This window comes from Molothrus ater, chromosome 13 (genome assembly GCF_012460135.2).
Source record: "Molothrus ater isolate BHLD 08-10-18 breed brown headed cowbird chromosome 13, BPBGC_Mater_1.1, whole genome shotgun sequence".
Lineage (NCBI taxonomy): Eukaryota > Metazoa > Chordata > Aves > Passeriformes > Icteridae > Molothrus > Molothrus ater.
Genome location: NC_050490.2, coordinates 5,118,760 through 5,146,148, shown reverse-complemented (window position 1 = coordinate 5,146,148; position 27,389 = coordinate 5,118,760). Strand labels below are relative to the sequence as shown.

General features: G+C 39.4%; 1 protein-coding gene across 1 annotated transcript in view; it reads right to left on the bottom strand.

Annotated features, from left to right (window-relative positions):
* The window catches only part of HERC1 (HECT and RLD domain containing E3 ubiquitin protein ligase family member 1), an 83,289-nt gene that overhangs the window by 30,847 nt on the left and 25,053 nt on the right, over positions 1 to 27,389 (bottom strand). The window contains 26 exon segments of the mRNA XM_036389449.2: positions 435 to 1,210; positions 2,713 to 3,233; positions 3,709 to 3,792; positions 3,987 to 4,226; positions 4,847 to 5,023; positions 5,105 to 5,215; positions 5,447 to 5,553; positions 5,786 to 5,941; positions 6,872 to 6,949; positions 6,952 to 7,064; positions 7,945 to 8,182; positions 8,719 to 8,839; positions 8,929 to 9,144; positions 9,448 to 9,719; positions 15,579 to 15,630; positions 15,898 to 16,018; positions 17,117 to 17,423; positions 18,817 to 18,988; positions 20,332 to 20,452; positions 20,548 to 20,662; positions 21,889 to 22,062; positions 22,935 to 23,156; positions 24,055 to 24,246; positions 24,756 to 24,888; positions 25,067 to 25,219; positions 26,418 to 26,639. Of these exon segments, the coding sequence (XP_036245342.1) occupies positions 435 to 1,210; positions 2,713 to 3,233; positions 3,709 to 3,792; positions 3,987 to 4,226; positions 4,847 to 5,023; positions 5,105 to 5,215; positions 5,447 to 5,553; positions 5,786 to 5,941; positions 6,872 to 6,949; positions 6,952 to 7,064; positions 7,945 to 8,182; positions 8,719 to 8,839; positions 8,929 to 9,144; positions 9,448 to 9,719; positions 15,579 to 15,630; positions 15,898 to 16,018; positions 17,117 to 17,423; positions 18,817 to 18,988; positions 20,332 to 20,452; positions 20,548 to 20,662; positions 21,889 to 22,062; positions 22,935 to 23,156; positions 24,055 to 24,246; positions 24,756 to 24,888; positions 25,067 to 25,219; positions 26,418 to 26,639 (5,194 nt within the window).

The following is a 27,389-nucleotide window of genomic DNA, read 5'->3' as shown; positions in this document are numbered from 1 at the left end:
ATTCAGATTTATGGTTGTAACAGCCTGGAGTGTTCTCCAAACAGACAAAAGGGGAAGAGGTCTTAGATAAAAGTACAGCTGACTAACTGTAAACCTATTTTTAACTCAGCTGTGCAATAGCCTTTTTAAGGGGTTTTTATTGTTGGTTTAGAAGTGCAAATCCTTCTGACGAGTATACAGAGCACTGAGCATTTTTAGAAATATTAAAGACATTAAAAACTTATATCTGATTGATATGCATACACTTTTTATTAAGATAAGGAATTAGGAAAAAGGCAAAAAAAATCAGTGTTATATCTATAAAACAGTAAACGGAGTTCTGTAAAATGTCTCTGATTCAGATTCCCCAAAGTACAACCACTACAAATCGGCAAGACTACGTTAACTGTATTATCCTTGTTACTATTCATTTTCATCTCATTTTGAAAATGTACCTTGTTTAAGTCTGCCACCAAACTGGTCCTCCAGCAGCCCATGCACCACTAATTTGTAGATCATGGCCTGTGCCCGCTCCAGGTCTGCCAGCCCCAGCGCTCTCTTGATGGGCGAGCGCATGACGGCGCGTTTCACCATGTGCCGCATCAGGAACTGCAGCGCCGCGCGCAGCTCCACGTCCTCGTGCACCACCGGCGACCCCGCGCAGTCCGAGTTGTGGCCGTTCTCTGCCAGCACTTTGGGGATTAACAGCAGCTCAGCATACTTACTACAACTAAGAAGAACACTAAGTGACTTCATAGCACCAAGATAAAGGTAGGACAGCTGTACAGCTCGGATTTCTGACTGCACTATATCATGACTTCGTGGGGTGTGCTCATGATTCTTCTTTCTTCCTTCAGCAGGCTGGTGTTGGGATTCCATACCTAGTGTTGATGGTTCTAGAGAAAAGGAAACAATTTCATTTTCCGACTTAGAGGTTGTAGCACCGTGTCCTTTGTTATCATCAGCACTTTGGCCTAATCGTGTATCTGATCCAATGTCACCCTCCATTTTCTGGTCCATTTCCCCTTTATCTTCAGATTCATGTCTGTGTTTTTTCTCATGTCTCTTGGTGCTTTGCTTTCCCGTATCTTCATGAATGCCAGTCAGATAGGTAAGGTCCAGTAACACAGTAGCTGTCAGCCCACGAAATCTTGCAACATCAAAAGGCAGTGGTTCACAGGGCTCCAGATTATACAACGGAGTATCACTAGGCGACCAAAAAGTTGGGAAGCTTTAATAAAGATCAGAATGACACAGGAAAAAGCAAGTGAGGGAGAGACAGAAGGAAAGTTCAGGAAGTAATGTAGGCAAATAAGATGCAAAATATATTTAATAAAACAAACCAATTCTAAAAATTAAATGCAAACAGGGGAAAATGAGGTTATGATCAGAAAACAGGGAGATATGGTTTCAAAGCAAATGCAACAAAGCATACACAGGTTTTCAACAACAAGCACTGAAACCCAGAAGCCCCACAGAAGCTATCCATTCTGTGCTAACACAGGCTCTGGATATATTATTTATCAGAAATATGTAACAGACTTTTATTAAGAAAAACTATCTGAATGTAAATATTATCATCATACCTGAATCTTAACAGGTATAAAAGCTTATAAAGAAAACTTTTAAACATTAAGGAAAAGCTTTGATTGACCTCAGCTATTCATCACCACGAGCACACTACTGAGAGCTCAGGACAATTCTGTCTCTGGTGTGTCAGGACAGACCACCCAGTGAGGACAGTGACCTTTGAAAAACACAGGTCAGAAAACCTAACAGACACATTTATCTACCTGTCCATCTATATTCAGGGATATTTTCTGGTACTATTTAGGACTGCTACACTTGACTAATTTTCACTTGAAGCAGACAAAAATTCACCAGCCTGTATTTTCATATGCCTTGTATTTTCCATACATCCAGCAGATAAATGACTTTTAAATCTTCCTTTTACTATCCCAAAAACTTTTCTACTCTTACAATGTAAACTTCTACCTAAAAATGAAAGCAAGCTTTAGCCTGGTTTTAATTAAAAAGGTGAAAAATGAACCTAATTAAATGCTTTATCAAAAGCTTGCTTATGATCAAGTGCTATTCCACATTACTCAAATAAAATTCTGAATTATTTTAAGGGCTACTGTCACATGGGCATACTTGAAAGAATTTACACCTGGAACTAAATCAACTGCACTTTGGTATATTTAGTCAAAGGGACCACAGCCTTTGCAAGGACAAAACAGACATAATGTTGCAACAGCTGGAAAAGTGAAGTGACCTCGGCTATGTCAGAATGTAATTGTAACTGGCAGGGAAAAGAAAAATAAAAAGTCACTGCTCAATTTCTTCAAATGACTTCTTCAGCTATAGGCAGAAGGAGTTCAAGAAACTAAGTTAATCCCATCTTCTCCACACAAAAACACAGGCAATTCTTGTGAAAGCACCAAGAAGCTCAGAGAAGCTTCATTTCAGCTTCCCTCCAGGTGCTTTCCCTTTGAAGGCTTGTCTGCAAGACAGATGGGAAAAGGAGCATCTCCTTCCAGCCTTGAACACTTGAAGGCAGGTGGGAGAATGAATGAACACTACCTCAAGGCAGCATTAATTTCAGTATCACTGAAGTCTACAATTGAAGTAATTGATCAGCATGACTCTAATATAAAGGACAGGTTTCTTCTGAGGATTTCCAACCACAAAGCACTACCACTACACAGCGAAAAGTGCAGGAAATGGGCATACCTGATTGTAATCTCTGCTTCATCCCACTGGACCTTGGCAGAGGTACTGCCCTCCTTCACCACTCCCAGCAGGGTGGCGTGACGGCCCGTTTGCTTGTGGACACATCGACCTCCAACTCTGAGGCCAGCATCCACTCCTCCAATCACGGCTAGGACAGGCCACACCTCCACACAGAGCATCTTCAGCTGCAGCTCTGACAGCTCTGCCAGGCCATGGCGGCTGTGCTTGCTTTTCTCCTCCTCTTTGTTTTCTTTCTCCTCTCTCACCTCGTTCTCTTCTCGGCTTTGAACGGAGCGACTTTTCTTCAGTTTTTGACCTGCTTCCTTAAGACATGTTTTGATTTTATTCAGCCTTTCCATCATTTTTTTATTGATGCAGTGTGTCCAGCGGTCTGTGCGATGCAGGATTCGAATGAGCTGGATCGTGGCTTCTGCCAGCACTGCAGCAACAGGACTGCAGATGGGATCACCAGGCAGCAAATCTCTTGGTGTCCCACGCATCTGCATATCACAGATCTTCACCTGTTTTAAGAGAACAGTTTTCAAATTATCTTCTCAACATACCTCAATAAGCTCTTCTTATAAATACTGGAGTGGCCTGGAATAGAAATAATTACTAGCACTGTCTTTTTTTTCCCTCAGAATCCCTAGGAAATCCACCTTAACAGTGAGCAAAACCTCCATCCTTCAGACTCAAGGATGCTGAAACTACATATTTCATGGTTTCTCACACAAGACTATCTAGAAATCCTAATACTATACTTTCCTTGGTTTCTGGGGAATAGAATATTTTGTGTAGAACATGAAGCCTTTAAATCTATTCTAAATATTAAAATATATTTTAACTTTACAATAGGTTACCAAAATTGAAACACTCTGTATTAGCAACACTGTTTTGGCCAGTAATGCAAAGCAGCACCACAGAGGCTGCTCTGATGAATACTGACTCTATACCAGTCTAAACCAGTAAACCTCCACAGATGAACATCTCAGTTACCTTCTCTCCTGGGTTACTGCTATAGAACATAACACAAGGGTATAACTCAGCTGCATCCACGTCTTCAAAAGCTAGTTTTGGCTCCTAGGGAAGAAGCAAAAGAAAAACCCCTCAATCTTAGAACACCCTAACAAGCAAAAATATGAAACACGAGAAAGTTATGTTTGTATTATAAATCTTCTAAGTACTGAAACTGCCAAATGTTTTAACTCTCATGCTTGTCCATGCCATATTACCTTTGCAAGAAAACCCACCAAAAAACTAATTATGTTAAATACCTCTCCATTTTTACCAAAGGAAATAGTTCTTGCTTCCATATCTAACACACATGTAATGAAATCTCCTTGGGTAAAGCTTGACAGAGTCAAAGTCTGCTCTCCATTGTGATACAGGTTGCCACTGTAGGCTCTGTAGAGCCACATATCAGAGGTAGTGCGATGGTTGAAGTCGTGCACGGGCCAGCGAGACACTCCCACACAAGTGCCTTCATTGCCTCTGTTCTCCTTCACGATGTAGAACTAGCAGGGCAAAGCAAACACACAGGGAAAAACATCAGGAATATACCCTTGAACACAACAAAGCAATGAAAATCTTCCTTACATAAATGTATGTCTGCTTTTAAGTGTTTTTCACAGAAGCTTCTAATGAGAAAAACAGTAAGTTTATATGCTAAAACCATTTTAAAAATCCTTCCAAATGATGTATATAACACTGCTCTCATCAGTCAGGCTGATGTGTGTTTTTTGCAGGAAAACAACATGCTTTGTGAAATGTTTTTCTACAAAAAAATCCTAAATCTACATAATTCAGTAGGTAAGTTTTGCAAAACTGCACATGCATGCTGACTAAGGACCTTAGGGGCAACTGCCATTACCTCTAATAACACATAACAATCTCCAATCTGCATGCTGAAATACTCAAATCCCACCACTCAAAAGCAGACACAAACTCTTCCCTTGAGACTGAAAAATCACAGAATGACTTAGGTTGGAGAACATCCTTACAATTATTGAGTCTAACCATAAATGTAACACTGCCATTTACTCAAGAAAAACACAGGCAGCTGCTGTTAATAAAACATAGCACATTCCCAAAACAACGAGAGAGAAGGTAAGAAATACACATTTATGCAACGTACCTTCCACTGGTAACACCCAGAAGTAACTCCAGTGGAAGCTAAGCCATATCCTTTGCCTCCACTTCCATGAGTTAGAATCTGCCCGTTCTCCACTATGCAGCACTGAGCTTTCTCAGGATCAAAGGACACTTCCTGGATGGGAAGATTCTCATCTTCATCCTCAGACTCCCCTTGCTTCTACGAGCAATAGAACAAAATATCTGTAGTAAATGTAATTCAGCTGCATTCAGTCACAAGACAAAGTACAAGCACTGTTACCTGGAGCTTTATTTCTTGTTCTTTCTCCTTTATTTGAATTGCATGTTTGGCCTGGGCTATTGGACTCTCCCACATGCAGTCAGACAGAAGTGAGAACAGCCGTTCAACAACCTGGGGCATGGGGATACAATTCAGATCATTTTAATGCCAACATGAGGACAGTAGCAACGTTATATTGTTTTACTTTCCTTTGTAGGTATAAACATCAAAATATTTAGTGTTCTTAGATTAACAAGTAAATACACTGAGGCTTGTTTGACTTGGATTTTGAAACCTATGAAACATTTAGCAGTTTAAGAGATTTTTGAGGAAATGTGAAAGTTTATAACAAAATATAAAGACCTGAGCCATCTGATCATCTTCAACGCCAGATTCACATGCAGGTAACACAGCTTCTAGTACATGAAGTGCAAGCAGTCTAGTCCTCAAATTGCCAACCAAGGGAACTCCTGAAGACGGAACAACGTGTCAATAATCTTAAAATTACTTCAGCTTCAGGCCTGCCCCTGGTTCCATGCCCCCAGTGCCCCAAAGTGTAAGCCCTGTACACCTATACTGCAGTTGGCTTGAATTGTTCACTAGGAACTCACTATGTAATACATGTTCTAACAGGGCTTAGTTTTTGGAATTGCACTACAGAAATGCAAAGTAACCATGGAGCACATTTTAACAAGATCGTACCTGAGCAACACTTCTGGGAAGCAATGTTAAGAAGGACTTCTGTCCACTTTGGAGATGCCATCTTGGACTGAATTGCTTTTGAAGACACAACTCTACGCAGGAACACAAGGAAGTCTCCCAGGTGCAATTCTGCTGCATGTTGCTTTCGGAGGGCAGCTAGGAAGTTAAAGCAAAAGTTTTCATTTACAGCCTTAATATTACAACCTGACTGGCAGTCCTGGTTACCAGGAACAACCTGTTCTGCAGGTAAAAGCACAAGGATAGTTATTACAGGGTGGCTGGCTGCTAACCTTAGCTGGCTGGTGCCCACCAAGCTGTGCTCTCAACTCCTGCTCCTCAGCAAGACACGGAGAGAAAATAACATTAAACTTTGGTGGGCCAAGGTAAGGGAGGGAGACCTCTGTGCGAAGACCTCATATTCTAATTCCTGATTAATTATCTTACTAATTCATCAGGCATGGCTTTACTTTAAAGTGAAGACAGTTAAAAGCACAAACAAAAACATATATATCCTTAAAACCAAGCTACAATAAAAATTCTTCAAAAGCATTTCCACCAAAATTCAAAATGCTCATTAAGGGATTGTAAGCTACATGAAGATACCAGTAAGCTTATTTCAGAAAATACTGAAATCTTTTGTTGTGGATTTTCCCATATGACACAGTAGTGTCACCTTCTTGCCATCCACTCGGACTGCAAAACTGCATAATACAAAGCAAATACAATAATTTCCTGAATAAAGCTGTATTTATTAATTTAGATAATTAAATTTCTATTACCACATTTATGAAAAACACTATAACAACCAACTCATTTTTTAAGGAAAACTATATTCTCTTCCTAATTCCAAGCGCAATGAAGTAATTCTTATTCTCAGCCTGCTCCTGTCCATGCAGTTTTGTGCATCAATTCTGTGTAAATCTGAACTGAGCACAAAATCACTTGATGACTTTCATCTAATTTACAGAATTAAAAATGACCCAACAAAAACCAATACACAATAGAGTGGATGAGCACCTCAGCATTCAGTGCTTTCTTCTGTTTCCTGGTATTTTAGAATTGTTAGAAATTATGTAAGATAATTACCTCTGAAGTCTCTCTTCTCATTATCCCCATTTGAATCTGCCTTTTTTGATTCCACTTCACCTTCCTCAGCTTCCCCTTCCCAAAGGAAGCCATCAGCATCACACCAGCTTGTGATAGCAAGTTCTTCAGCTGGCTGCATAATAAATCCAGCAAGGACTGTACCACCTTTGGGCTCAGTTTATCTGCATAGGTTCTGTACACACACAAAAAGAAAATTAAGAGTACTTGAGAGCTGATCTAAGGAACAGTAATTGCAGAAGGTTACTCTTCCCCATCCTCCATTACAGGCTTAAATTCTTTTTACTATTTTAACCCTATCTTTAATACAAATGAAAACAGTCCTAATCTTTGGAGTCAAAGGATAAGTTTTCAGTACTTTCTAGGGTAAAGAGGAACAACTCCATTAATTAAACATAATTCCACTGCAATTTCTATGCACGGGGTGCTGATTGGGTTTGGGGGATTTTTTGGTTTAGGATTCTTGGGCTCTTTTACATAGATTTGGCAGGTAAATGCAATGTGTTGTACAAAGACTGAAAGGAAGATGCATATACTGAATATCAAACAACACTCTCACTTCAACTAGAAAACCCCTTCTCCACTTGTGTTTTCTTTACTGAGTAAGAATAAATATTTAAGTATTGCTAGGACTTTGCATGCTGGCCCACGGTCTAGCACTCTTTCTCAGAAAATTCTTTCATATTCTGGACAGAAGCACTATGTCCTGCTCTGAGAAACTCTCACATTACCAGTACTGCTTTTACACAGCAACAGGAAGTCTTATCACATCAACTGAACACCTCCACACAAAGCTGAAGAAGCAAAGTGGGGTAACTGGAATACAGTGTTTACAGACCACAAAGTTGTGACTATTCAAGTTCAAACACTCTCAAGTGAAAATATTTGTTAGCCTTACATGTATCTTTCCTATGAATAATGTGACTACTCTTCCCCCCCACCCCTACACTTATATATTTCTGAGCAACATTTACTGTTCTAATGAAAGCCCACACATTTTTCAAGGGTGCTGATAAGCTCAGTGATGAAGTTTCCCAAAAGCAAGGGACACTCACCCTGTGGTGATAGCCAAGATCTGCAGCAGTCTCGTGCTGGCTACTTTCAAAGCTGTGCTGAGCTGAGATATCCCAGTTTTGGGCAGCAGCTGCAGGGGCTGTCCTAACATGGTGTCTGTGCCACACAGCTGGGACAGCACATTTAACAGCCCCGTGGAAATGGCCAAGGAGACATCAACAGGCTGATAGTGCACGCTGAGAGCAAAGACTGTCACCAACAGAAGACGCTGTTGTGCTTCTAAGATTAAAATAAAGTTGTTTTTTATTAATAAGATGTTCAGAGTAAGAATACTAAGACAGAAGATTAGCAAGTTATTTTTAAAATATAATTTAATTAATTAAACTTTCTAAGAAAAAGTGAGTTTTGTAAGACATTTTGAGGTAGTCTTTCTGATGAACCACTGCACTCTTCTTTAGCTCAATGTAACTCTGTGTCAAAATTGTCCAAGAAAGAGTAGCACACAGATCTAGCTTGTGATTTAATGTTCCGAGGCTAAAACTCAAACCAGAATCTTCTCTCTAAGATAAGGATAACTGGGTGAAATACTTCATTGTGTACTTTTTCACATTGTTTCTCAAAGTGAAACACCGAAACGACCCAGGTAATAACAGCCACAGGGTTCTACCAGCCAAGGCAGATTTCTCTTTCAGGAAAATAAGTCAGGTAATTCAGTGAATTCTGGTCACTAATATCAAAGTCTGCCTTGGAAAACATACAAGGTGTTCTACTGTACATTAGGGAACATCTGGTTTGCAAATCTGCTTTTCACTTACCTATGTGATGCTTATTAGCTTGCAGAGCTCTTTCTAAAGTAGCAGATAATTGCTGGTAAATTTTGTGCACAGCCACCTGGATTTCAATTTGAATACTCCTCTTGGCTGCTCTGATACCATCCTGGGCCAAACAAACAAATAACTATTATAAAAACTGAGACATTTTTATCACTGGGTTATTGAAACAGCAGAAACTGCTGAAGTACACACCTGGTAGTGATGCAATCTTACACTCTCTCCTTTGGCCCCTGCATGTCCCACAGTGCCCAGACCAAAGCAGCCAGCAAGAAACTGGAGTCTGACAGAAGTAAGCAGTGAAGAAGACTGAAATCCTGGTACTTGGCGGCTTCCCATTAATGGCACACAGCCCTTTTCCTCCATTCCTGACAGAAGCACCAAAATCTGATGAAGCGCTTCCAGACGAAGCTAAAAATAAAGGCAGGCAAAAGACAATATGAACTAAGTAGCCAGTACCCTCAGAAATGGAAAGTGGATTATAGTGAACTGTCAGCAAAGATGAACGAGGTCACTGCTTTCTCCTGCACATTTTTTTTTTCTAAAAGGGAACACCTTCAGTTTTAGTTTGTTTACATAACGTTCCCAGTTCCAATTGAGATATTTAACAGAAAGAAGGAAAAATTACTTTAATAGATAGAATGTGGACACTGTTTCAAAAAAAATTCCTAGAATGAGCATAACGTATGAAGAATAAGAAGAGTTGAAAATTACCTCAGCCCTCAACTGCTGCTGCTCCATTGCAATTACTGATGCTTGTGGACTGGTGGACATACTTTCCTCTGGTTCCTTAAATCCTGGGGAGTTTCCCACATCTCCACTTACAAAACTGACAGCATTTTCAATCAAAGTATGAACTCCAAGGGATCTTGAGAGATCAAAATCGGACTCAACAAATGAGTAGGAGGATGTGTATAACCAATCTCTGCTGTGTTTCAGTCGAACCCAGGAGTCACTCAGAGATTCCATGTGACTGTGCATTGCTCCTAAAGGTACACACAAGGAAGTCTCATCAACTCCAGTTCAGGTAACACATTTTGGCAGTAGGTAAAGACTAAGCTGCTGCTACTGACACAGGTGGAAAATGAATATTCATGTTATTTATACCATGCATTAAGCAACTTAGAGCAAAACACTTGATTTAAATTTACAGCAATTTCCCTAAAGAAAAGGCTGTATTTCTTTTAAATGCTCAGCACTACTGTAACAAGCTGCCATGTGAAAAAAAAAAAACAAAAAGAAGCCACTCAAACTGCTCAGCTTAAAGCTGGAATACTGAATAAAAATGCTTTGCAGCTAAATGACATAACAGTAAAGAAAAGATTTTCTACCAACATAACTTATGCACTTGGATATTTACTTTGAGGTTTAAACATAAAGCAAGAGTGGATTTTAATCAAGCCACTCTATTTCATAGTTTTGAAAGAGCACAATGTTATTTTGAATGAAATATTTACAGAATTCATGACTGCAGAAGAGAACAGAAATTTTTTTTAGACTAAAGAGAACTTTGACTCAAGATAGATACATGTTTATTAAAACACTATCTAGAATAAGTGTTAGATCTCTGCCATCTGGCAGTTTCACAAGTCTATTTTCAAGTATTTCCTATCATCAGCACGTCATCACCTGAAACTTTACTACCACTAATAAATGGACTTCTTCAAATGAGCATCAGTCCTCATTCTGCAGCACTGGAATTCATCACCACAGGTTTGATCCAATTTCCAAGAGAGTTTTGCTAGAACTCTCTCCCTGGCACAAATGAGTGCCATGCCACTCAAGCCATAACTTCATTAGCAGTCAATTGATAGGCATCAGTCAGTACTTTACTCCTCTTGTAGGTGCTGTTTGCCCACTTGGAGCCATGCAAAGTATGACAAGAGGGCACACCCTGTTGAGAAGAACTTCCCATCTGTACAGAGAGACTGTCTGGACACCTCTGTGGAAACCTAAACTGCGTACAAAAAATGTTTAAATATTTATCTACCTTGCGTACAGTAAGTTATAATTTGGAGAATCACAACCTGCTCACAGTACTCATAGAAATCTATATTACTTCAGTTTTAAAAATCTTTCTGCAGGGTATCAGCTTCAAACATTATTAAACATAGCCATTTTCAGAGAAAAGTCACACAAAGTCATAGGAATTCATCTGTCCAAGGCTTGCTTTCAACAGTAAACCTGAGTTCCAGTGGTAACAGCCAGATCCAGATGACAGGGCCTCTTTAATGCTGCCTCCCTACAGCAGCTGCTCACAGGAACAAGCAAAGACAGACACAGCAGTTTCGAACCTGGGCTAACTTTCCTAGAACCTACATAACTTTTTTCCTGAAGTAAAGGCAAAATGCTGTTACTCTGCCAATGAGTCAGCACGTTGCAGGTCACAATTTGCACCTTCACGCAATTTACAAATTCACAATACTGTGAAATTTTGCTTTTCTTTTGTCAACCAGGTTACCGTCACTTAGTTGTCAAAAATTTAATTGTCAGGGCTACAAATTACGAAAACCTCTTCACACCCCATTCTGTTTTCAGTAAATAGTGTTAATGTGCATTTCCACAGTATTCCTTACTAAGCAGACTGTTAAGGCTTCAGGAAGAGCCATCACAGTACTTAGGCCATACAGACTCAAGTTTATTTTGGAAAATGCAAAGATCATGTTCAAACACTTCTTTTCAAAGTGCAATCTAATTTCCTAATCTCTTCTGCTTTACATAACACAGGAAGACTACATGGTTTACAGAGAACAACCTATTTTATCACCTTTACTGTGAAAAAATTTAAAGAAATTCTGTTACTCAATTTTACAATTGATACCTGGCAATAATATTTAAAACAAAATAGATCACCTTTACTCTAATTTCTCTAATTTTAACATCAATTGTTAGAAGAGTTGCTTTAAAGCTTTTCTTGAAAATCTAAGTTACATGGGGAAGTGGCTGCTGAGAAACATAAGTAAGACAGAACAGAACAAACAGGTGCTAAAATATTTGGTTTCATGTAGGAAGCAATTTCCTGGCAAGTGCATGGAGAACAGAGCCCAGGGGAGAGGATAAATGAAGCCTCAGGTTGCTCACAGGAAGCAGAGCTAAACCATTTCCTAGTCCACAGAATATGGCCTACAGAGCAAGAGCTCTTTCCAAAAGCCCCAAAGCCCTCCAGCCTCTGTACAGCAGGAGAGCTCCAAGCACCCCACAGTGACTTCAGCTTCCTCCCCTCCACCTGCCCCACTGCACTATGCCACAGCACAGAATCAAAGCATTTGTAAAGAAACAAAAGCCAATTCCAGTGGCTTGAATCATAAGCTAAAGGAAATCTTTAACAGGTTTACAGAACATCAGAAGAAAATTTAGTTTTGATAGGCAACAAACCTTATAAGAAGCCCAACCACAAATTAATAAAACCCTAAATTATTTAATATTTTAAGAAACTATGACATCTTAGCTAATTGTTTTAGTACAAAATGCAAGAATGTTTAAATATAAAACCAATGTAAAAATATTTCTAATTTGGAGAAAAGTGCAATGATTACGAGTTACAGATTAAATATAGAACAATAGAAGTTATAATTGAAAGGAGAGAGTTTAAACACAAATATCAGGAATCAAAGGAGAATACTCCAGAACTAAAGATGTTTAAGCATTAGGGCACAGAGTACATTCTTCCCTCTTGAACATACTACATATCAGCAGAATAACCAAATATGTGACTACATTGGAGCTCAGCTTGATTCTGTGTAACATCAATCACACAGAATTGATTGCAGTACAGCGCTTCCAGAAGCCTGCACAATCACATGAACAGAGCTGCACAGATGAATAAACCTGAAGCTTACAGTAAAACAAGAACTTTACTTGTCCTTATAAGCCAGCTTGTAATAAGCTTTCTAAATGAATGTGGCAGAGCTGCAATCCACACTGTATAGAACAAAGGAAGCTATGTAGGGAAGCTATAGAGACAAAAAATAAACATGCCATCAGTTACTTGCTTGAAGCTCTTCTTTTTTCTGGGGCTCAACTGGCCAAAAAGGAGTAAATACACTACACCACACAAGAAGCAGAAGACAAAAGCACACATTTGAAACAGAAGGTAACATACTCATAAAATCTCTGCCTCATATTATTCACAATCAGTCTCATCTCAATTAATACAATATACCAAGCAGCAAGGCATGTGGAAAAACTATTTACTCTTGTTTGGCATGAATACAGCCTAGATACCAATCTTTCTCAATTCTTCACCTTTAAGGAAAAAAGACATAATCCCCTGTAGCACAGCTGTATGCACTCATGTGTATGTATGTTGGCATGCAGGTTCAAGTCCCTTCCTTATGCATTATTTGTCAATTTTCAAAGGTAGAATTCATTATTACAGGTACACTAAAATATTTCCATTGCGTTTGGATTTCAGTTAAGTTGCTGTTTTTTGTGGAACACCCCAGCTGTGTTAGTAAGGCACAGCAGTACACACAAGTACACTGAAATTCACTGAGTTAAGTTATAGATGATCAAAAGCCAAGAGTGAAGGACTCTCATTGATCTGTAGCTGTTTGTGACTGCCCTGCTGGCTGTGGTTTCCTTACTGCTGTGCACATAACATGGTGTACAGCACCCCACAGGCCCTGTACACAACATGTACAACATCTGCAGGCACACTCTCTGGATCTGCAAAACTGAAAAAAATCATCTAAGCAACAGAAAAAACAAAGGGCTTAGATACAAGGGGAAAAGAGCAATGTGCTGCTCATTACCCCTTACTGCAAAATTACTCAAAAAGATTTTTTCTGTATCTGTGGAAGGAAAAGTTTACTAATAAAGAAATAACTGAATAATAGCAGGGAGCAAGATACTCAAAGGATCCTCAGGCTGAAGCAGGAATAGCTCAGTTCTCTTTCTGAATAGACAGAATAATTTAGGAAGGTAATTAGAATAAAGATTGGACTGAGTGGCTATGATGCTAATAAAGTTAAAAGAGAATGCTTTTCCTTCCATACTCATCAAAAAACCATAGGAACTCATAGTATTATTGCTTTCATTGGTCACAGCACACCACAAGAATAAAGATAAAACTGAAGGGGAGTCACCAAACATCCACAGCTGCCACTGCACTGTGCTGGCCACATGACAAGGGGTGGACAATCCAAAAAAGCTGCAAGTTACACCCTCACCAAACACTGGGACATGCTTCAGTTCTAGGAGATAACTAGGATTCACAAAACAGACGTGTCACAACAGACAAAAGACCATAAAAAGCATTGAGCTGAACAGCCCATCCATTTACCACACAAGTATTTGTAGATCTTTGTCTGACCTTGACAGATGTATGAGGAATGTTTTCCTATAGGTGCACTCTCTGCACCTGCACTCTCTGCCTCTGGCACTGGCTATCAACCAAAGCTGGCATATGGATCACCCAGCACAAGCAGACAAGCCTGCATTACTGTGTGCTAACTCCCAAGAAGTCTTCCAGTACCAAAACAGTGGCATCTGTACATGTTGTGACAGTGCTCAGGTTGCAAATGAGCTATTTGAGTGTCTTTTTAGATTCTGGACAGATTCACTGTATTTACCTGTTTCTTTTCAGTGTTTAGACCTGGTAGAGAATCTTCTTGCTGTAATAAAAGTTTTGATGAAGTCTACTCTTGCACTATTCCTCGCTTCCTGAGGCTTGTGACAAAAGTAACATTGGCCTAAGCAACAGTCCTGGAACCATAATTCAGGAGACATATTGTACCTGAGACCTAATCCGAGATTATTTCCTAGGCTACTCTTAGGACACAGAGGATATCAAGTACAGAGCTCTGTGTCAGAGTAATGGCAAAGCTGGAAATGCCAACTTCAAAGCATGTCCTGCAGATCAGGGGTTGACAGAGGCCTTCTGACAGATGTTCTAACCCAGAGAATGCCATGATACATCTGCTGTCACAGTAAAAGCAGCTCTAGTGCATTTCTTTATTTGCTCAACTGATTATGCATGGACAAGGCATCCCTTTCCACATTAAATATTGAAATCTAATGAGTGTTGCCACTGATAACACCCTTTGCAATTCCAAAAGACTTTCAAAGGCATGAAACCTCTGAGTATTCTGCTCAATGATTAAGCCTTTTAAACCAGAATTCTTACCTTACTCAACAGTATTGAGGCTTCTGTTACTGAGGAATATCAATATTGTAACTCAACCTAATTCCTGTTTGCACAATCCCATGCTTTTTACAGATACAGCAGACCTGAGTCGTGATTCTCAGGCAGATTCTGCATCATCCAGATGGCAGTGGGACTTTTTAGTCCCCCCACCACCTTCTATCAGGGAGCTTATTGAGATTTCCCAGTATGAAGCAGTAACAAAGAGCACCAGGAAACGTGGCTGCTTGGTTCTGTAGATGTGCTGGTGTTCAAAGGATGCAAAGTAAAGCAGTGTCTTCTGAATACAAGCTCTCCTGGTTCAAGCACATTTTACTGTAAAAGCTTGTTGTTAGCACAAGAATGGAATATTCCACATAAGCTTCTCTCACAATTTTCTATTCCTGAAGTCACATGAGTGAAAACAGAATGCAGATTTCTGACTCATTTAACAGAAAACCTCACTTGTTTCAAAAGAGCATTACAATTGCAGAAACCAGAATGAAGAGTAATAACCAAGGAAATACTATAACCAAGCCACAAAGCAACAAGTTCACACAACACAGAGTGGGTAACAATTATTTTAAATGCTAGTTTTAAATGCTCAGTTTTAACACCTGCTATGTAACTATAAACTGTATGCAATTGCAAACACAGTTTAACTTGAGATACTCCTAACATTTATCAGGTTAGTATTCACCAGGTAAACAAGAGAACTTACCCCTCTTCCTATGAGATGCTGCCAAATCCAAATCAACATTTCGTCTTCCGCTCTAAATTAAAAGAATAATAAAAGCCTCATTTCCTCAGGTGATCATATGTGGTGCATAATATTAGAGTATTTACATTTCATCCCTCACCATAGAAGTGAGACAGTTGAAAGAGCTATAATTTTTTCAAATTATTTTACCATTAGTGCTTCCTCTTAACCATGATGAATTAAGGTACCGAAACACAGAGCTAAACAAATGTTTCAGATGTAACTTCCCAGCCAAACATTCCATTGACAATCTCTAAATACATCATATTGGTTTACTTACCAGTGAATAACCTTCCTCATCTGATTCTGGCTGAGACAAATCAGATTCACTTCTTGACTTCATCAGTCTGTAGCTTGAGTTGGCATGGATTGAGCGACTTTCTGCTGTAAGACTTTCACTCCTGCTTCAGGTGCACACACATTCGTGTGCACACACACAGAGGAAAAAAAATGCTGATATTACACAAAGGTAAGATGGCCAAATTTAGCAGGTGCCACAGTTTTATTTGGGAGGAGACTATCACAGAACATCACAAGACCACATTAAAGAGGAAAAGAGTGGTCTGATGACTTCAATTCTATTTTAAAAGGGTATTAGTAAATTCTGTTACTTCTTAACAGCCTTACTGGTCAAGTGAACAAATGTCAACCTCAAATGAGTGATTGCTCTAGAGCCTTCATAAGTATTACACAGAGTAACAGAAACACTCTGAGAGGACAAGAAACAGAGACAGAGTAAGTGGGTGAAAAAGCACTGAACTTATTAAAAACCCACCCAAAAAATGCATCCTAAAGTTGATATGCTGGAGATGAAAGCCACTTTCACAATAACAGAGGTAGCCACCCGTGCTTTAGGGACTAGATTTCCAAAAAGAGGCAAAAAGAATAAAAGGGTAGTAAATATATATATAATTTTCCTCCTCAATATCTTAATATCTTTCCCATCAATATCTTAATTTAAAATATCAAAACAGGACACCTAGCAAGTCTTATCCATGCCTATGATAGGAATATCTGTAAAAGTCAATCATGAACAACACTTTTGTTGTAATAGGCTTTGAATCTTTTGTTTTAAACATACACAGTTGGGTTTTTTTAACACTACTATATAGGACATTGGTATGGTTCAAAAAACCACAAATATGGTAAAAAAAATCCAAACACAAAAAAAATGAACAATTTTTCAAAGTACTTCATGCTGTCTGTACACTTGATGATCTGAACTACTTACCGCTAAGCTCAACTTTGAAACTTAAATAGGGTACACGCAGAATAAAACTCTTCAGGTTTAGTTAGTATGGCCAAGAAAAATGAGAAAAATCACTCTTTTCAACAGAGGCATAACACTGCTCTCAGCAGTAATTTTCTTCTAAATAAAACTGCAATAATGCTCAGAGGAAAACTGGGCATTGTATAATGTATAATTGTAGAAATTGTATAATCAATTCTAAAGGGAGTAGAGAAGAGTTAACCACGGTGTAAGAGTCAGCAAAGCCCACCTGGTCATGAGCCCGATGCCCTCTGGAGCAGCAGAGGGAGGCTGCTGGAGCTGCCCGTCCTCCCTTCGCTTCTGCAGCTCCTCGATGGCAGGGCTCACGCCCAAGATCAGCAAGGCACACCTGTGGATCACAGAGTTGCAGGCAGCAGTGTACACATCCTGCCCTTCTGTCAGATCAGTGCTGATCCTTCGCTCCTGCTGGGACTGAGCAGGGGGATCATCAGCTCTAGTCCCCGTCCCCGTGCTCATCCTGTCTCGATCCCGACTGCGAGCTACTTCACGGGCCGACAGGAAACATTGAAATATTTCTGTAACATGCAACACAAAAAGAAAGTCTTAGCTTCTAGACAAAGCCACAGAGAAGAAAATATTCATCTACATTTTGGGGCAAGAACTGCTCCACTATAAAGAACAACTAATATTTTTCTAACAGTAAAAGAATACAATGCTAATACAGTACCATAAAGAAGTCATGCAAACAAGTTAAATGAAGCATTTATACAAGGTTAACTTTAAAATGAAGGACAATGCACTTTGACAGAACACCAAAACTCTTTCAGTATCTTACTGCAACCCAACTCATATTTCAATAGCATCAAAGAGAAAGAGATTATTACACATTTGCCTTTCAGCAGATGCATATAAAATAATGCTTCTGTAAATCCGTATTGTAGACATCAGAATATTTCCAATTTAACACTGGAACAGTTTCAGGCTTTTATTAGCTCTGGGCAGGACAATGAAGATCCTATCAAAATTCTTAGTCTACACTTTACTTAATTCTGCTGTAGTCTTAAGGGTCAGATTCTTCTAAAGAGTATGTGTGAGAGCCCTCCTCATCTATGTCCAAAGATCTAAAGTTCTCTTGGTTTAATCACTTCAAGGATTCAGATCCCCTTTGGAAAGGCAAAGGTAAAACCAAATACTTCCTTCACTGATATGAATAGAACTCCACATGCCAGGTTCAGCATCCCTTAGGAACACAAGTGAGAGAGTCATCATCTTCCTGCTTATCTGTGCATGTAAGACTCTTGTCTGTCCGAATGTTTCTGGACACATTTCCTTTATTGTACCCAGAAGCCCTGTCCAGGTGGAATTTGAGAGCTCTGAGCATTTGCCCAGAAGAACTGCAAATCAAGCAGCCAAACACACTGCCTGTACTGAGTGGGTGACGTGTAAATCTTCTAGAACCACAAATCAGCTCATGAATGTGCACTTCAGCTCCACTGCACTCCATGGAATGACACATTCTATAAAACTAAAGGTGTAGCATACATTTTGGTCAATAAGGTCCCAAAGAGAAATGGGAGGGGAAGGCCTAATGGGAAACTGTCAGCAGAATAGGAGATAACAGAGACAGGAAAAAGATGAACATTTTCACAGTATCCACAGGAACAATACTTGGAAAAGAAAATTGTGATGGAACCAAGTATTTTGCAGACAGTGCATACAGAAGTGCTGGTATACGTCATATGCCCTGAATTGCAGTGAACTCTCTCAGTATTCACATTCCTTTGTACCTAAAAACTTACCTGCACTATAAAAACCACTACATCATTGCATAAAAATAAACCTCTTAAAATGTTTATGCAGACAGATCTTTCATAATCTTTTAAATAATTTTTCAGTTTTACCTCAGAGTGAAGAAGACATGTCCTTCCAAAGGACATGGCATTATTTACACACACAACCAGTACTTACTCCCAGCTGTCATAACTTCATGTTCTCTTTCCTCCTCTTCATCTTCTTGTTCTGGGTGTCCTTCCTCCCTGTCACGTTCTGCCTGCTCCTCCATTTCTGCTTCTTCATCAATTGTACGAGTAAAAGAATGTTCTTGAGTATCAACATCAGCAGATTCTTGGTTATCTAGCATCTTGATTAAAAAAATTACACACATGAAGTGAAATTCTCACCAAAATGAAAGATGAATGTACAAGGACACAGGCATTGAATAAGAGGTTTCTTCCTACCAAAAAGTACTTTTGATACTGTGTGAAATATACAATGAAGACAGTCGTTTACATTCAAGGTTTTAAATAGTTAAGTTAGAAAATTTAATTTTCCCTTTTGTAACCATGACTCAAATTATCTGCAGAAAAATGTCTCCTTGTAATGCTTAATTACACTCTACAGTCAAACTTCTGACACTTCAGCACCAAGGCCTTTAGAAACCATAAGCCTGGCATACTGTGTAAAAGCAAACCAGGTCCTTTTTCCCAATGGCATTAAATCTGAAGCAATAAATCTACTGCATATATCAGAATTGCTGTATTGCATCTGTAAGTTTGAGTATTTCTGGGAGTAACAGAACTTATTGCATGCACACCCAATGCTTTCAGAAGTGCTGAGCCTCTTGTAACTATGTTAAACCCCTACCCTGAGAAAGGAAGTGAGCAAGTTACACACATCCCCATAATATTAACCAAAAGTAGGAGACATACCTACACTATTTTTAAGGGCACCACTAGTGCTTTACAATACAGCTAAAAAGCCTCTTAATCCTGATGCTGCACGAGAATTTTGTTCATTAAAAATATCTTGCTTGTAGATTGTAAACCACAATTAAAAATCCTATCAGAGAAACCTGCTTTAAGGCCTACTTTGTATTGCCAAACAGGCCCCAGTCCTGTAATTCACTGAGCACTTGCATCATTAATGCTGATCTGGCTTAATAAAGTTTTTCAGAAGTTGCCAGTTTCAGGCCCAGTGCTCTCATATTAGACATTCACATAAGGCTGACAAGGACAAGTTGCCCTAAAGTAATGCTAGGACTAAGAAGATAATGTGGCCATGGAGGAAGGAAGAAGGGGTAGGCAAGGAAAGGGAAGAGAGAGGTTCAGAGATCAGAGGCCCAGATAATGCAACTGAATTCAGGAATGGCAACCAGACAAAGCTGTGGCCTGCCCAACACAGCTGAGCTATCTCCAGCTAAACTGTAGGACTTCTGTGGCCCAGCATTCTAGAGATGGGAAGAGGGAAAAACCAGGCTCGAGGCTGGGCTTGGATCAAATGATGCCAACCAATCATTTCCTTTAACTGAATTAATATCACATACGCCAGACTAATGGATTCCTAATTATACCCTGCCCATTTTCACTTGGAAACTCATGAAGGTTTTACAACAGGATAGAAAAAAATCCTGGCAATTAGGTAATATTTTCTAAATAGCCAGTAAAGCCAGAAGAACTGCAAAGAGATGCACTGTGAGAGCCTTACCCATCTGTCTCTGGAGGATGACCTGGTCTGAATAAGCTCCATGTTCTTGCAGGCAAGCAAGCGGCTCCGAACTTTATACACACAGCGGTAAACTTCTGCCAAGGCCTTGCCAGGCTGGTACCTACAGAAAACCACATCCGAGCCAGAAAAAAATCACACAAACTTCCTTTCAAAAAAGTCAAGCTGAACTTTTAATAGCAGCTTTGAGTTACTTGCCTGCTCTCACCACAAGCTTGACTAAGTAAACTTGTATGTTTCAGAAGAGCTGCAAGGACAAATCTGGACACAGTGTCTAGGAGGGATTCATTACTTAGAGTTGCAGTATCCCAATCTGAAAATAGAAATGATTTATCAGAATTGGCTACCGTTCCCAAAAACAGAAATACTTGGTTTTTTCAATATTGTATTCAATATCTTCAGCCATTTAATTTTTTTTTAAGGAACTGACTTTTTAATTTCAACAAAACTCTCCCCAACTTTAAAAAGAGCCAGTATGAAAACAATATTGCTCCACTATGACATAACTGAACTGCCAGGCAAACCTTCACAAAGCATCATAATTCTCCATGGGTAAATAAAAAATTACTGTCTCCCATCTTTACAAACAAGTTCATAGTACATTTTTGTGTTAAATATTATCTATAAATCCTTGTGAACAGCTGCAGAAATGACAAAACATACCTGGCCATAGGAAAGTCTAGTCTAAGACACCCGCTCCTCAGCAAGTTCCATGACACTGCCTGTGAGGCTCTACTAACGTGAGCATTCAACTTTCAGTCAGCTGAGCAGAGCAGACCCCTATCAACTTCTAAGGAACCCAGTTCCACAGCCTGATTATACAGATCAGCCCATTCAACTCAGATTTTGCAAGCAGACAACCAGCACTGTTTTTACTGGAATTCCTGCTTCTGTGGAATCCTGTAACAGAATTCCCTGTGTTGTTCTCCATAGGCTCACAATACCACTTTCTCTTTTCTTTATCTGGTTCAGCTTGGCCAGAGCTGCAGAAAATTATCTCTGGATACAGCAGTTACAGTACAACTACAATGCTCAGTGGATCTCAATAAAAGGAACCTGGAAAGACTGAGCAGGAAACCTATATTATAGGCAATAAGCATGAAAAGCTACTACTATTGTAGGACCAGCCTCCCAGAGACTTGAAAAACAAAAGCTGACTTGCCCCTTCATTCCATTCCTAAAATATTTTGCAAGTTATTTTGCCTTCCCCCATCTCGTCCCCTTTAATTTTTCTTTTTAATTGCAAGTTTTACCCTGCTCTACTCAGAAAATAGAAAAAAACAACTGAGTAAGCAAACAAGAGTTTCTTCTTACCAGTTCAGAGGGAAAACAACCTTGAGCTACATGTTTGCCAAGCACTGAAATCAGTGTCAAAAGTAAGTAACAGGAAAAGCAAAAGGAAGATCAGGGAACATAATAGTAAATTTATCATGTTGTAGGATTGAAAATCGCTGCCAAAGAAAATGCAGGATTATGCCAGGAGCGTAGTTGGAGCGCTTAACTTGCTTTTCACATACACAGGTATTGTCAACAGCTTACCTTTACTGACAGCATAGTCCTGCATACTGATCCACAGGCTCCTTGCTGGCTCTTTTGTACAGCCCAAGGCCAAATCAACATAGACTGCGATCTCCGGTCTCAGCTTGTAATCAAAGGGCTTCTGCTCCTCATTTCCAGACAGGGCCACTTCTAACAAGGAGCTCATGCATTTATCTAACAGAAGGGAAATACCAAAGAAATTAAACTCTGCAAATGTTGAGGATTAGACACATCTATCTAACAGCATTTAAACCACCTTTGACCTTCCTCTTAGAAGGAAAAAAGAAAAAAAAATCAAGAAATGTTATTGCCCTTCCACAAATTCACCTTACATAGGGAAGTGACTTAAAAGACAATCTATATAAAATCTATGAAGCATTATCTTAAAAGCATTATCCAACTCTTTTTCAAGAATTCTCCATAAATCTGTATCATTATTTCTACCTGAACTGCACAGCTGTGCACTTGCAATTACTGCCTGGACTCACTTTAAAACACTCTTTTTTTAAGTCTTGGAGTAGCCTACTCAGAGCCAGAGGGAGGAACAGGGCACAAAGAAGCAAGTGCCCCATTCAGATAGGAAGGGATGACTGGAACACCACTGCTGAGCTGTTGATAATTCTGGTGGATCATAAAGAATGAAGTTTGCTATTAACAGTATTGTTTCTAATTAATTAAGAAATCATTTTGCAAGTAGAATAAAATAGAAGAGATTTTTCCAATCATTAATATGAAAAATTAAGTTCCTGGAGCGTCTGTTAAATGCTGAGCATCCAAGAGTAAAACATTTCCAATTAACTGTGTGAAGTCTGTAGTCTTCCACTAAGAAATTGTGATTTTTTTTCTCCAGAATGCATTTCCAAGACTCTTTATAAATTACATCATAACCTTAAACACCATTTTGGAACTTTTTGTATTACTACACAAATAGACAAGAATGCTGAAAGACAAACCTTTAGTACAGGGACTTATTCAAACATCATCAGAAATTTCACACCTGAGCACGTATTTACACCGACCATTAGGCACTGGCACTGAAAGCTCACCTAAATGAGGAATGTCCATCTCCACTCCATCACTGAACAGCGGGGTTTTGAGCCAGTAGGCCGTGTCCTGCTCCTCAGGGGACACTGGAGGGCCCTGCAGCATCCCCCCCAGGCAGCGCCCGATGAGCAGGGCCACCGTCCTCTCCAGGTCCACCAGCCACACCCAGGACTGGGCAGGCTGTGGCAGGGGCACGCCCGCAGGGTCGATCAACTCAGGGCCACCTGCAAGTATTCAGTGCCAGGTTAGTCACCCATGCCCAGGTGGCACAAACAATTCCAAAATCCCAACGCTAATGGCAGATCTTGTTTAATGTTTCCCAGTTAATCGCAGATTTGCCCCTCAATCAGCAACCTTTCAACTGAAGAAACAGCAGCTAGGACAAACAGATTGCTGAACACTGGAACTACAGCACAGCAGAGGCCACCACCATTCATGGCACAGCTGCTCATGAAGTAAAGGCTCTTTTAAACTCTGCCCAAGAACTTGCTTTGTCTAATACAGACTTCTCTGTGTTCTGATAAACAAGTACGGATTAAGGATACAACTGGAAGCAGCACTCAGAGCAGAAAAATTACTTCACAGCAAGGGATATTAATCCATTAAGGAAACTGAAAAGGAGATGCAGCAGTTTTAAAAAAAACAGACATCTTAAAAGGGAGAGCTAAATTCCACTAGTGTGACTGTGGTCACAAGGGTTTTCAAGATAAAGAAGAGACGAAAATGTTGACTCTATGATCAAAAAGTTTGATTTATTATTTTATGATATATGTTACATTAAGTCTATACTAAAAAGCAATAGAAAAGAAAAAGTTCTTCAGCAGCTAGCTAAGCTAAAAATAAACAAGAACGAATAACAAAGATCTGTGTCTCAGACAAAGCAAGAGTTAGCTCTGCTATGAGTAATTAAAAAATCTAAACACTTAGAAGAGACTAATCATGAGTCTACTTGTTGCATTCTACAGCAGCAGATAATCATTGTTTACTTTAGTTGCTAAAACTGCAGCTTCTCACAAGGAAAAATCTTAAGAAAAGATTTTTCATGAAAGATGTCTGCGACACACTAGAATAGATGCCATTGTTTATTTTTCAGATTAAAAGCATGTTTGTTTTTACACTTACCATGAAGAGGCCACTGTAATTCCTGATCTTCCAAAAGGGCTGCAGCAGGCAAGAGCCTGTTGAGACGATCTAAAGGTGGCAGCAGATCCAGCAGGTAACTCAGCAAAGGCCGGGCTACTGACACTGGCAGCAGCAACAGTGAGTTGACAATTTGGGAGAGCATACTGCCAGCAGCTGATACATAAATCACATCTGCAGAGAAAAAACCAAACCTGAATTAATTATAGTCATGGAATTATGTAAGCACAATTTTAAAAGTCAAAGAATTGCACCTCAGCTATCTCAGAATGTCTTAAGCAATAAAGGTTGACTTGATGGGTTTGTTTAATCTCTTATTTTAGTTACACACTTTTCACTAGTCACAATAATTGTACTTCTAAAAAGAGAAATCTACAACTAACAAAACTGAAACAATAATGTATTCTGTATTCTGTTCAACTTCACATTCTGGAGTGAAGGTGAACAGAATGGAGAACTTGCATTCTCCAACCTGTGCTTTTCCTGCACACAAAGTGTCCTATCAAAAACATGAACCAGCCATTCCTGGGTAGGTACCTCATGTCCTCCTTTGGGGGAGCCTTGGGATGCCTAATTTATGCAGATATAGGAAAAATAAGGGATTTTTTAAATTCAAACCTAAGCAAAAAAAAGTGGCCTAAGTTGATAGAGCCACCATTACTGACTTTTCCATGGACAGTTACCTCTCAGCTTTTCCCCAACACTACCATTCCAAGAGCTTTCCTTAAGCAGTGTTGCAGAACGGGAGTAGATATCTGTAGCATGAGGCAATAAAAGCTGAAGGTGCTTGTGAAGCAGTGCCACACTGCTGGAATTCTAGAAGGAAACAAACACAAGAATAATTCTGTAAATACATATAAGGGCTTCACTATTTAAAACACTTCAGCTTTCAAATACTCAGAAGATTTTCAAAAGGAAACTTACAACATTCTGATACTTATGAATACCAACTTTTTTTTTTTCTCTCCTAAATGGTATAAATAAGGATACGCACCTCAGTAACACTGTTGATGTGGCAATAAGCCAGCAATTGTTTCTGGAGGGAACATAAAAGCTCATGCAAATGAGCAGGTTGGCTGTTTTCTGAAGATGATGTACCTAGTAGAAATTTATCACTGTTTTTTTCCAGTTCTCCGAAGGCTTGGTCCTATTAAGACAAAGCGGGAAAAAGATAACAATTAACTCTGCTTCAAGTACTATAATACTTTATTATCACCTAAAAAGAAGCATTTTCATCTTTACTATGTGCACCTGTAACTACTGAAGAAATTGGATAGTGTCAAGTGGATTGTGGGATAAGCAAACTTGAAATTCCAACTGTTTATAATGCCCCGGGAATGACTGTGGTAGCTGTCACGCAAACATTTCTTACCATATTACTTTCACATGCAGTAACACTTTTATTCCTCACCAAGGATAACTAGATTCAAAAACTCAGTTCCTAACCTTGCCCCCAAAGCACAATGGGTTAAAATAATTTAGGCACATGTGTTAAAACTGTGGAATAATTGCTTAGGATGTGTTGTGGGCTGATGCATAATATATCTGACACTATAATCCCTGACTGCGCTATCCAGGATGGCAGTAGAAGGAGAACATGGATGGCTGCCTGACTTCCCTTGGAATCCATTGGAAAAACTGAAATGGTTTTAAGCAGCCAATTCAAAGCAGACAGGTGCACCTTGCTGACTGAAGGAGGTCTAGAGAGAAGAACAAAACACTGCCAATCCTGAGGAGCTCCACACTATGCCAAGAAGTCCAAAGCTCTGATTTCTCCTCACTGTTGAATTCAACTGGCTGATTGATTAAGAAACTGAGTCAGTGATTTGCTCCCACGCTCCCCTACACTTTCTAAGAAAAACAATCTGGCTGACAGACTGTGTTTAGTAAGACCTGTACTTGCTGCTCTATTACAAGGTAGTTACCACCATAGTGAAGTTAATTAAATAGATTAATGCTCCTGGTGTCTGCTTATTGTTCCCTGGTGGCTGAGATTATACTGGCTAACACTGTATATAAACTATTTACATCTTGTGTTATGTTTTCTCTTCCAGAAAAATCTGAAACCAAAGCAAGAGCAATAAAATAGTCTGACATGAAACCAGCTGCACTTACATAAGTCACCTTAAACAATAAATACCACTAGAGCAATATTAGAACCATATTGTTAGGGATGATTTAACTGGCTTTAGTCCACTTAAGGACACATACATGTGGCAGTGCTACTTCAGATAAACTAAATTAGCACCATTTCCTTAAGATGAGGGGGAAAAATATTAATCCTTCAAAATATCAAAAATTAATTATAATTTTAAAAGGAAAATTAATATGAAGCCTGTACATACTGTATAAAATCCCAAGTTTCTTAGAAGAGTCTTCATTAAGATTTCAGCTAGATGAGTGTCTGGATGACTGCTCTGGACAGCATATGTTTGATCAGAGAGGTTTCCATAGCTGATACACATCGAGGCAGTTTCTGTGGTATCAGATGGGGAGCTGTAGCCAAGCAGGGAAGCTACATGGGTGTGATCCTGCAAGCTTGTCAGAATGATGTCCAACTGCATTCTCTAAACAAGAATGTTTAGACACAAAAATTACTCTTTGTTAGTAAAGATAAAGTAATCAGCTTAGGAGAAAAAAGGCATTAGTAATAGTTACCCAATAAAAATCTTCTAATGGGACACAGAAATAAGCTGGAAGGCTTTACCAAAAATTCCAGGTTTTCATGAAGATTTGTACTATTAGGAATGGATTAATTTACTGAATTGCATTGACCACACCTAGTAAAACTCTGAGATTAAGAGAGACAGAAACCAGACTGTCCACATGGTGGGCAATGAGTGTAAGACACTGAACCAAACACTTTCTCCAGTATATCCTGGAGAAATCTGATCATCTGGGAAGATGGGTGTGAGACACACAATTTCTCTACACTGTACATAGGAAAAAGGGTACAAAAATGAACCTTGCAGTCATCTTTGCAATGTAGGGTGAAATCCATGTAGGTAAAGCGTTATACAAGAATTCATCCCAGGAAACAGTTAATTTTCTCTGACCAAGGCTTGTTCAATCAATCTAGTATTCAAAATTATCTCTAAACTTGTCTGGATACACTACCATAGCAATTCCTAAGCTCTCTGTAGTGGACCTTCACTGGAGAAAACAAGCAGTGCTCTCTGCCTCACCCCCCTCTGGTTTAGCCAGGCTGCCCTGCAGATTTTGTTACGCTGGGCCTTGCGCTGCATCTCCCCAGAAATGCACGTGCACTCTGCACATCAGGCTCACCTCATAGCTCAAAATGTTCCCACAGAAAAACC